At 55.2% G+C, this 12,107-nt stretch overlaps 1 protein-coding gene across 3 annotated transcripts in view; it reads left to right on the top strand.

Annotated features, from left to right (window-relative positions):
* The window catches only part of CADM3 (cell adhesion molecule 3), a 139,714-nt gene that overhangs the window by 104,146 nt on the left and 23,461 nt on the right, over positions 1-12,107 (top strand). For all 3 annotated transcript variants that reach the window (XM_054011049.1, XM_054011050.1, XM_054011051.1), the window contains 2 exons: positions 3,893-3,983; positions 4,313-4,482. In XM_054011049.1, the coding sequence (XP_053867024.1) occupies positions 3,893-3,983; positions 4,313-4,482 (261 nt within the window). The remainder of the gene's footprint in view (positions 1-3,892; positions 3,984-4,312; positions 4,483-12,107) is intronic.

Here is a 12,107-nt window from a genome sequence, read left to right as displayed (position 1 = left end):
AACCACCCTCCACATGCACACATAGCCCACTGCTTACCAACTTGCTGCACAAAGTGCCCACTGCTAATCACCCCTGTGTACACACAGCCCAGCACTAACCCCCCCATGTACACACAGCCCACTGTTAAACACCCCCCTCGATGCACACACATTCCACTGCTACCCCCCATGCACACAGCCCGCTGCTAACCACTTCCTATGCTCACCCACACAGCCCACTGTTAAACACCCCCCTCGATGCACACACATTCCACTGCTACCCCCCATGCACACAGCCCGCTGCTAACCACTTCCTATGCACACACACAGCCCACCGTTAAACACCCCCCTCGATGCACACACATTCCACTGCTACCCCCCATGCACACAGCCCGCTGCTAACCACTTCCTATGCACACACACAGCCCACTGTTAAACACCCCCCTCAATGCACACACATTCCACTGCTACCCCCCATGCACACAGCCCGCTGCTAACCACTTCCTATGCTCACCCACACAGCCCACTGTTAAACACCCCCCTCGATGCACACACATTCCACTGCTACCCCCCATGCACACAGCCCGCTGCTAACCACTTCCTATGCACACACACAGCCCACTGTTAAACACCCCCCTCGATGCACACACATTCCACTGCTACCCCCCATGCACACAGCCCACGGCTAACCACTTCCTATGCACACACACAGCCCACTGTTAAACACCCCCCTCGATGCACACACATTCCACTGCTACCCCCCATGCACACAGCCCACGGCTAACCACTTCCTATGCTCACCCACACAGCCCACTGTTAAACACCCCCCTCGATGCACACACATTCCACTGCTACCCCCCATGCACACAGCCCGCTGCTAACCACTTCCTATGCTCACCCACCCAGCCCACTGTTAAACACCCCCCTCGATGCACACACATTCCACTGCTACCCCCCATGCACACAGCCCGCTGCTAACCACTTCCTATGCACACACACAGCCCACTGTTAAACACCCCCCTCGATGCACACACATTCCACTGCTACCCCCCATGCACACAGCCCACGGCTAACCACTTCCTATGCTCACCCACACAGCCCACTGTTAAACACCCCCCTCGATGCACACACATTCCACTGCTACCCCCCATGCACACAGCCCGCTGCTAACCACTTCCTATGCTCACCCACACAGCCCACTGTTAAACACCCCCCTCGATGCACACACATTCCACTGCTACCCCCCATGCACACAGCCCACGGCTAACCACTTCCTATGCACACACACAGCCCACTGTTAAACACCCCCCTCGATGCACACACATTCCACTGCTACCCCCCATGCACACAGCCCGCTGCTAACCACTTCCTATGCACACACACAGCCCACTGTTAAACACCCCCCTCGATGCACACACATTCCACTGCTACCCCCCATGCACACAGCCCGCTGCTAACCACTTCCTATGCACACACACAGCCCACCACTGTCTACCCTTATGCGCACACACAGCCCACCACTGTCTACCCTTATGCGCACACACAGCCCACCACTAACCACCCCTATGCATACACACACGTCCCACTGCTATCTACCCCTATGCTCACACACCCACAGCCCACTGTTAAACATCCATGCACACAGCCCACCGCTAACCACCCCTATGCACACACACAGCACACCACTAACCACAACATATGTACACATAGCCCACCGCTAATCATGAATACGCACATACGGAGCCCACCTCTACCCCCCCCCATGCACACCCAACCCACCGCTACCCCCTACACAGACACAGCCCACTGTTAACCCCCCCCACGCACACCCAGTCCCCAGCTAACCATCCCCCTACACATACATACAACCCACCACTATGTACCCTCCCATGCACACGGGCGGGGGTGGGCAATGCAGCTTTGTGAAGCTGTGGAAAGTACAGTGTTTGTGTTGGGTGAGGGGCACAGTGCCTGAGGGGAGAGCTGTACACTGTGTGGGTGTCTGAGGTGCATGCTGTGAGCGTGTGTGGGGAGGCAAACACTGGAGGTATTAGGCTGTGGGTGTCTGGGGGAGTGCACGGTTCAGGTGAGTGTCAGAGAAGCAGCACCTCATGGTTGGGTGCAGGGAGGGTGGCACAGTTCTTAGGGAGCACCCCTTCCTGGCCACCCACTGGGGCTGCTGTGTGGGGAACCCAAGCCTCTTCCATTCTGCATTCCCAGGGGTGTTTCAAGCTCCCTGGCACAGCCCCAATCTCAGGGTCCCTAGGCGTGCCATCTCTCTGGCACCCCCCTCTGAGTACTGGAACTCGCTGTCCAGCTGCCCAGCCCCTTGGGGTGCAGCACTGATCCTTCAAACTCCCCCACACTTAAACCCACCCTCTGCCAGATCTCCACCCCACAGGTGGGAAGCTTCGGGTTGCAGGGCTTGTCTGCACTTGCAGTGCAGCTGCGCTGCTGAGCATATCCTGTCGGGATAGGCACTCCACCTTCCTGAGAGGCAGTAGCCGTGTCGCAGGAGAAGCCCTCCCAGCAACATAGTGCTGTCTACAGCAGGGGCTAGGTTGGTATAACTGCGTCGCTCAATCCATACCCCGAGCGACATAGTGATATCAACGTACGTTTGTAGTGTAGACAGGGGTGCAGTTTAACTACCTCGGGGACAGGCAGCCATTGTGAAGCAGTCAGCACCCCCCCAACACACATGCATTTTATTCAGTCTAACAATTTTATGCTCTTTATATTTAATCATGTAAAGCACAGGAGAGCCCCGGTCAACAAAACCCCGTAACCACAATATCCCTTCCCTTGGAGGATCAGCTGGGTTCTGTCTGCCAGGCAGGCAGGATCCTCCAGTCCACTGCCTAGCCTGCCCCTGCAGCAGCCTCCCTCACCCTAGTCTGGTGCAAGGTGGCTCTCTCCCCAGTTCCCCTTCTCCCCTTGAGTCAATTTAGAGACTCCTGCTGGGGTCACCTTCTTCCTTTGTTCTACCTTTTGGTCAGTTGCCATTACCCCCCTCCCCAACCCCCTGCCACTCTTCACCAGAGGAGGAGCAAACCCATTGTCCCAAGGCATTGAACTTTGACTAAAGGATCTCTGAGCTCAGATCACTCACCGGTGTCTCTGGCCTGGCAGAGGTATGGCACAGCCCGGCTTTCCCATGACACCATCATTCCCTGGTATAGTTTCATAAAATCATCCACCTTTCACAAGTGGTACAGACAAGACTCCCTATTCGCCACATTGCTCCCCCTTTCCAAAAGAACCGAGCCGGAGTACCCCGCATGTACCCCAGTGGTGTTCTGGCCCCACACTGCTAGACAGAGCATCTGCTGCTGCTTCTGCTTAATCCGAAGTTCATACAGTCAGTAGCACTTCCAATGGTCACACCGAAATGCAATTTTGTGACCACATTATAGGTCCTTCCCATGTTCACACCTCCGTGGGGAGAAGTGAGGTGTGTTTCCTTCCCCCCTTCCCCTGGGGTTTAATTACACCTCAAGTGACAGATTAAGGGGCACCTTCCCGCCTCTGTAACCTCTACACTCCCCCTGTGGGTGTAGGAAGGGAGCCAAATGCTACAGGTGTAGAGGAGGGAGGGGCACACTGCGGGTTTAGGGGAGGGAGCCGAACGCTGTGGGTGTAGGGAGGGAGGGAATGTTGTGGGTTTATGGAGGGAAGGGCACGTTGCAGGTGTAGGGAGGGAGGTGGATGCTACGGGTTTATGGAGGGAAGGGTACGCTGTGAGTGTCTGGGGGCAGAGGCACTCTGCGGCTGAAAGGAGGGAGGGGCACACTCAGGGTGTAGTGAGGGACATGCTGCAGTTGTGGGGGGAGGGACACCGTGTGGAGGACGGCAGCACAGAACTTGCCCCAGGATTTTGATTTTTACCTTTCTCTTTTATCCCTCTCTCCAGTTAAGCCAACGGCAACGATCGAGCCGGACCCCCCCTACCCCCGGGAGGGCGAGGAGCTGCGGCTGCAGTGTGAAGCCCAGGGCAATCCGATGTAAGCGCCAGCGCCTACACCTCCCCAGCCCCTCTGGCTTCTGTCCTCTCCTGCAGGGCTGCCTGCACCCCTCAATGCTCTCTTCACCGGGCTGCAGCCTTGCTGCTTGGGCCTGCCCCAGGGGCGCTGCAGCTCCTGCCAGTTCAGTGGGATGCAGTCAGGCCCGTGTCACAGTCTGCAAGGGCCCCTGGGAAATTGAAGCTGCTGTAACAAATTCCCAGCTGGGCTGACCCCTGAAGCCAGCACTTGCTGCTGCATGGGCGGTGCCGGCCCAGTGTGTGCCCATCGGGGAGGTGCCCCTTGCCTCTCACTAACCCCCCTCCTCTTAGCCCCCAGGAGTTCCTGTGGACGAAGGAGGGCAGTGATGTCCCCCTGAATCTAAACACCAACCGAGTCCTCACCCTCCCCTTCCTCAACAAGAGCGACAGCGGCACTTACATCTGCATGGCCACCAGCACCATGGGCAGCGTCGTAGTGAGGTACAACTTGGACATCAATGGTAAGCACTGGGCACCAGAGAGGGCATGGAGCACCTGCCTGCTGTCTCCTCCCATCTCTGGGGACACGCACCAGAACCTCTCCTTGCACTTGGCTCCCCGGAGCATCTTTGATACACTGCCAAATACACTGGAGTTGTCCCTTTGTGGGGCTCGCCCCCCATTGCTGGAGCCATCTCATGTGTGCCCTTGGGTTTGTGCAGCACACCCCTTGCAGCTCTGGGTGTGTTGGGATCACCCCCTGCCGGGGAGTTCCGGCTGTGATGGGAACACCACCTACCAGGGAGCTCCAGTTGTGTTGGGAATGCCCCCTGCCAGGGAGCCCCAGGTGTGTTAGAAACACCCTCTGCGGGGAGCTCCGGTCGTGTTGGGAAGACCCCCTGCCGGGGAGCCCCAGGTGTGTTGGGAATGCCCCCTGCCGGGGAGCTCTGGGTGGGTTGGGAACACCCCTGCTGGAGAGCTCCGGTGGGTTGGGAACACCCATTGCTGGGAAGCCCTGGGTGTGTTGGGAACGCCCCCTATTGGGGAGCCCCGGTATGTTGGGAACACCCATTGCTGGGGAGTTCCTGGTGTGTTGGGAATACCCTCTGCCAGGGAGCTCTGGGTGTGTTGGGAACTCCCCCTGCGGGGAGCTCCTGGTGTGTTGGGAACACCTGTTGCTGGGGAGCCCTGGGTGTGTTGGGAACGCCCCCTGCTGGGGAGCCCCAGGTGTGTTAGAAACACCCTCTGCGGGGAGCCCCAGGTGTGTTGGGAACACCCCCTGCCAGGGAGCCCCAGGTGTGTTGGGAACACCCCCTGCTGGGGAGCCCCAGGTGTCTTGGGAACATCCCGTGCTAAGGAGCTCTGTGTGTGTTGTGAACACCCGTTGCTGGGGAGCCCTAGGTGTGTTGGGAACGCCCCCTACTGGGGAGCCTCAGGTGTGTTAGAAACACCCTCTGCGGGGAGCTCCGATCGTGTTGGGAACACCCCCTGCCGGGGAGCCCCGGGTGTGTTGGGAATGCCCCCTGCCAGGGAGCACCGGGTGGGTTGGTAATATCCCTGCTGGAGAGCACCGGTGGGTTGGGAACACACGTTGCTGGGGAGTTCCTGGTGTGTTGGGAACAACCTCTGTTCGGGAGCCCGGTGTGTTAGGAACACCCTCTGCCGGGGAGCTCTGGGTGTGTTGGGAACCCCACTGCGGGGAGCTCCTGGTGTGTTGGGAACACCCGTTGCTGGGGAGCCCTGGGTCTGTTGGGAACGCCCCCTACTGGGGAGCCCCAGGTGTGTTAGAAACACCCTCTGCGGGAGCTCCGGTCATGCTGGGAACACCCCCTGCCGGGGAGCTCCAGGTATGTTGGGAAGACCCCTTGCCGGGGAGCCCCAGGTGTCTTGGGAACATCCCGTGCCGAGGAGCTCTGTGTGTGTTGTGAACACCCGTTGCTGGGGAGCCCTGGGTGTGTTGGGAACGCCCTCTGCCGGGGAGCTCCTGGTGTGTTGGGAACACCCCCTGCTGGGGAGCCCCAGATGTGTTGGGAACACCTGTTGCTGGGGAGCTCTGTGTGTGTTGGGAACGTATGTTGGGTACGCCCCCTGCCAGGGGTGGTGCTCTCCGGAAGCACACTGGAGTGTCCCACGGAACGGGCCCTGCCCCAGCATGGACCCAGCCAACTGCAGATGCTGAGCCTCAGGGAGATTGTCTCTGAGCTCCTGCAGCTGTTTCTTTGGCGTGGGCTCCGTGAAGCTGCTGCTGCCTCCTCCAACCTGTTCCTCTTTTCTTCCTTCTCTGGTATTTCTCTGCTGCTCTGCCCTCCCTACTCCCCACTCTCCCCCTGGGTCACTCCTCACCGCGCTCCTATGCTCACTCCTCCCTCCTCTCCTGTTCATTTGCTCCCCTCTCTCCCCACTGGCTCCTCAGGCCCCCCGTGGCAGAGCAGGAGGGGAGCAGATTGTCTCTCCAGAGCCCTGCAGGAGCTGATAGGTGTTGCTTGGCCGGGGAGCCCATGCGCAGGAGGAGGAGAGCGCTGCTTGTGGGGAGCTGGGAGGGGAGCCACACAGCCTGGGCTGGGTTCAGCCATTATCTGCTGCTGTAAGGACAAGAGATGAGGCTGAACTGGGGCAGGGAGGGGGGTGGGCTGCTCAGCTACCCGCCTGTGGATAGTGATATGGGAAGAGAGCAGCCAGCCATGTGGGTGCCTGTGGACCAGGGGTGAGCTGGAGCCCAGGTGTGGCACCAGGGCCAGCCAGCAATGGGGAGGAAATGCTGGCCCTGAACATCAGGGACTGCAATAGCTGGAAACATCCTGCTGGTCCCTTCTAGAGCATCCCCAGGGCAGAGCAGGACTGGCCCTGCAGGAAGTTTGGAGGTGTTTGTCCAGTCCCATGGGACGGGGCTCCCACCCGTCCTCCAGCCAGATCCAGCTGCACACTTTCAGAAGGGCTTCCTGGACATTCAGATTGCTCCCCCCTTCTGGGATGGCAGCCCACTGCTCCGAGCTGCACTCTGTGCAGGATACTGAACTGAGTCTGCCCTCTCCCTTATTATCTGTTAACACCCTGCACATGTTGACAGGCTGAACTCCCCGGTGTCCCGCCCTCTCCTCCCAGAACAGATGGGCCAGATTTGCCTGTTACTTTGGGGTATGCTCATTTATTAGGGTTACTCTTCTGGAGATGGGGTTCTGTATTTCTATCCATGTACTGCTTGTGTCACTTGTGTTCTCATACGGAGCTCTACTCCTCCCTTCTGCAAGTTCCCTCCCAGTGGAGCTCTCCTGCAGGCCCTAGGTTCCCCAGGGCCGGGTTCTTCCAGCCCTAGAATCAGACGAACACACACACACACACACACACACACACACACACACTAACAGAGCACATCTGAGAGGACCAGGTCAATCAGCACTCCCAAGCTGACCCCTTATATGTCCCTAGACTCAGCAGGCTGGGTCGAGCAGCACTTCCAAGTTGTCACCCTCATAGGCCCTTGGATTCAGAAGGCTGGGTTGAACAGCACCTCCAAGCTGTCACTCTCATATGCCATGCACACTGCACTGGAATAGAGCACGCCTGAGCAGGTTGGGTCAAGCAGCACTTTCAATCTGCCACCCTTATGTGCCCCTGGACTCAGCAGACTGGGTCGAGCAGCACTTCCAAGCTGCCACCCTCCTATGCCCCAGGTTCAGCACGTCCCTATCCCCACTTTCACGTTACAATTGTTCTGGTCGTAACCCACTTGATGAGCAAACCCCACAGGATTTTTGGGTGCTATAGGGATCTTTAGCTTAGGTATGAGGAGCGTTGCTGCAGAGAGAGAGAGAGAGAGGGAGGGAAGCAACCAGCTTAACCATTAAAGTTATTTATTGCCAGGTAATAACCATACAAGGGGAGCCAAACAAACAGAACCGTTATAATATTAAATCTAACTTAAATTTGATTACAAAAGTCAGGTTTAGAAAACTATAAGTGATCACAAAGTCAGGGTCAGAAGGCTTTACCTAGAGAGAGAGAGATGGGTTCTCACCACTCCGTGAAGCTTGAATCAATCGGGGTTACCACTTGGTGGTGGTAGCAGAGAGTCCTGAGTGCTGGAGACAGGCAGAGCCCCCAGCACGATCAGTCAGGAGAAGATGAAGTCCCAATGGAACTGATGCAGCTGTTGGATCCAGGCATCAGAGCACTTACTTGAGCATGGGTAGGAGTTTTTGTAGGGAAACAATAATAGTTCAAGGGAGCACACTAGAATTTTTTGTGGGTAAACTGATGGCTCAGGGGAGTATACCAAAGTTGTTTTGTTCAGGCTAGACAATAGGAACTGCTCATTCCTGGCTATGGGTGGTGTTCCTTCGAAGGAGCTCACAATGCAATTAGAGAGCTTCAGTATTTTGGATACCAATAAAGGATTTATTACTAGAATTGGTCTGATAACTGCTGAGCTGGGTGTGTGCAGGCGTGGGTTCATTAACATCTGGAGCAGAGATCCCCCAGAGTTCAGTGCGGTTCTTGCCTTGGAATCTCTGTTCTCCATTCTGTATGCTAAGGGGATGCCTCCCTGTCTCATCCTTGATGCAAATGAGGCTAGGGGAGTTGCTTTAATCCTGTCGCCCTTGTCCAGAGGGGTTGAGGTGTGTCTTTCACTGCCTTTTCATTGCTTGTTGGAAGCCAATTTAGGGCCAGATGTTCAAAAAAGCCTGACTCCTCCCAGCTGCCACTGAGAACAAAGGAGGCTCAGCCCCTAGCCCCATGGAGAATAATGGGCTGCTGAGCACTTGGGAACTTCCTCTCTTCCCCTAACTGAGCCTTCCCAGCCCCAGATCATTTCTCTGAGCTGTCCAGAGCTGAACAGTGTCCTTGGCACAGCCTCTAGGGCAGGGGTAGGCAACCTATGGCACGCGTGCCGCCTTCAGCACGTGAGCTGATTTTCAGTGGCACTCATACTGCCCGGATCCTGGCTACCGGTCCGGGGGGGCTCTGCATTTTAATTTAATTTTAAATGAAGCTTCTTAAACATTTTAAAAACCTTATTTACTTTACATACAACAATAGTTTAGTTATATATTAAGACTTATAGAAAGAGACCTTCTAAAAATGTTAAAATGTATTACTGGCACGTGAAACCTTAAATTAGAGCGAATAAATGAAGACTTGGCACACCACTTCTGAAAGGTTGCTGACCCCTGCTCTAGGGTGTGATCCCTCTGTTCCTGCCCCAGTGCATTAGCAGCTCATGTCTAACCTGCTGTCCGCGTCCTGCCAGCTGCCCCGGATTCTCTTCCTGTGAATATTCAGGCTGCTGTGGTTTTTTCACGTGCTGCACGTGCTGCATTTCCAAGACATCGCTGCTGCTATTCCCTGCCTATGTTTAATGAGTCAGTGTGCTCTGCATGTGGAACAGAGCCGTGTACCGTTCAGGGTTCTGATTCTGATCACTCTAATCTCCTGCTGCCTTGGGATCCTTTCTGTGTCTCCACTGGTATTTGCAGCTCCTCCTAGTGGGGGTTGTTGGTGAATTTCATGGCTGTGCTGCCCGCTCCCAGACCTGCAGGGCCTGGCTTTCAAGAGCTCTCAGGGACACATCTTTGAAAGTGCTTGGTACAAAGCCAATCCCACTGTGACAGCCAGGGCTGGATTCTCAGGAGCTGAGCCCCCAACATGCGTTCAGCACGCTTAGCTCTTTAGAAATGTGGCCCTGATTCTGTATGCTGACTACTTCTGGAAATCTGCTTCTTTCTGTGACTTCCATCCATCCATCCTTGTAGTTCCCAGCACAGTTCTATCTCATGGTCCATTATTGTGAATTGGCTGGATTATTTTGGCAGTTCTTCCTCCAGTTTTCAGCAACTCCCGAGTCAATCTGAGTGACTGAGGTAAGCAGAGGTTCCGCGTGACAGGAAACCAAACTCCAGATACACGGCAGCTCCAGTACCATCTCCTCTTCTGCTGCCGACTGTGGAATTCTAGCCAAAAAACCAAAATCAAGTTTGTCTCTTCTCCTTCATTCTCAGTCAGCTCCCAGTGCTGCTTATTGCTCATCGCCTCAGTATCCTCCATGCACAGGTTGAGGGAGCTTTCGCTTTAATAGTCCATCATTTTGCAAGGGGCAGAGGTCAGAGTGAACTGACAGTAACACCAGGATTGCTCTTGATCTTTTGTAAAAAAACTGGCTCCCCGGAACCTTCCTAAATCCCCAGAACTTTTCTTTACTGCGCCGGCAGGTAAGTCCATTAGTTCATGCCTGTGCCTCCCCGGGACTCACATTGTCCTGATATTAATACATCGCCCATTTGCCTGTCTTCACGTTTTTCATGGACTCTCTTGCTAGTTTTCAATCAGAAGCTTCCTCACCTCATTTGTCCCCATTCCTCGTCCGTGTGTTGCTTGGTGCAGAGAGCTTTCTGACAAGTGCTCAGTGTCTCGGTCAGATTTCATTCCCTTTCGTACTGACTCATGTCCCTGCTGCACCCACTCTCTTTGTCTTCTCCCCTGACATTTGTGGCAAAAGCCCCTCCTTCCCCCTTGGCAGAGTTAGCTCCTCCCTCGCCTTTCTTTTCTCCCTAGGAGCCTTATTGGATTCTGGTGGCTTTTGATGGTTGCTTGCTTTCCACTCCCTCCATTTCCAAAGCAAATGACTTCCCCCCTCTGAAGCCTACTGGCCATGTCTTGTTCCTTCTCCAAAGAATTGGAGTCTCAGAGAGCTCCTCAGTAACCACCACTCTGTGTGCACTCTGATGTGCTCTTCCATTGGACTGTGCTTGCTAGATTTCTGGATTCCCCAAATGTGCATTTCCACACTGAATGCCCCTGCCTTGCGGCGTGTGGTGAGCCCCTTAAGCTGGGTTCCGGCAGGCCAGGGTTACAGGTCCCAGGCCTCCCTTTTATTCTGTCTCAGTCAGTTCCTTCATATCAGTAGATCTAGGATGGCTTCTTCTCTGAATGGATTCTCCAGTATCCAGGTCATTCAAGTCCTAGGAATGTGGACTGGTGCTGGACTGGCTGAATCCTCTCCCAGAAGAAACCAGGAGAGGTAGCCTCCCATGAGCAGAGCTCCCAATGGTTTTGAGTTCTCCGGGTGCTGGAGCTTGTCCCTGTTTGAGTCTCATCCTCTCTGCAGCTCAGCAGAGCACTCCCCTCCCTCGTTGTTATCGAAATGCAGATCACAGGGACTTCAGACCTGGTTCAGGTCCAGCTGCCAGCACCCTGTACCTCCTTTACACCACGGCGAGTCCTACTCACAATGGGCACCCATAACTCACAGGCTTTGGTTTTGCCCCTTCCAATCTCCCTCTTTGGCCCCCGCACTCAGATCCCAAACACACATTTGCCAGGGCCTTGCACTGCCCAGCGTCCTCTCTGGGGAGAGGGATAGCTCAGTGGTTTGAGCATTTGGCCTGCTAAACCCAGGGTTACGAGTTCAATTCTTGAGGGGGCCACTGAGGGATCTGCTGCAAAATCAGTATTTGGTCCTGCTAGTGAAGGCAGGGAGCTGGACTCAATGACCCAAGGTCTTCCAGTTCTAGGAGATAGGATATCTCCATTAATTTAGATAGAATGAATGAGCCAAAGATGTTAACATCACTGAGTCACTGTCTGACACCAACAGTGCTAAACAAGGTCCTCGTGGTTAGTATCCACAGACCTCAGCCTGCTTTGTCCCTGGGCAAATACACCATTAAACATCCCTTTAGCCTTCTATTAACATACTGAAAAGAAGGGAAACAGGTGAAACCTTTGCCATGTAAAATGTGAAGTCAAGCTGGCATTGTAACAGCATCCCTAGATCCCTTTCCCTTCAGCTGGACAGTTTTTAGAATGAACAACCCCCACCCCCATGTTGTTTGACAGTCTCTTAGATCAGCGTTTCTCAGCCCGTGGGTCAGAAAACTGGGTCGCCAGAATGTTTCAAAGGGTTGAGTGGCAGCTCGTTTGTGTCCCTTGGGGCTGGCTGGGCTCACCTCCCTGCTCCAGGCGCTGCAACCTCTGGGTCTCAGCATCACTCAGGATTGGCCCAGCCATCATGGTGACAGGAGTTTTTGGGAGGCCAAATTTGAGTGAGTGGCACTGCAACCCAAGAGCCAGGTCACAACTCCACTCACGCAAATTTGGTCTAGACAGAGGGGCGGGGCCGAACCTGAGTGGCGCTGCAACCCCAGAGGTT

The sequence above is a fragment of the Malaclemys terrapin genome, chromosome 21 (assembly GCF_027887155.1).
Source record: "Malaclemys terrapin pileata isolate rMalTer1 chromosome 21, rMalTer1.hap1, whole genome shotgun sequence".
Taxonomy (NCBI): domain Eukaryota; kingdom Metazoa; phylum Chordata; order Testudines; family Emydidae; genus Malaclemys; species Malaclemys terrapin.
The sequence above is the reverse complement of the archived record's forward strand: the minus strand, read 5'-3'. Positions and strand labels throughout refer to the sequence as shown.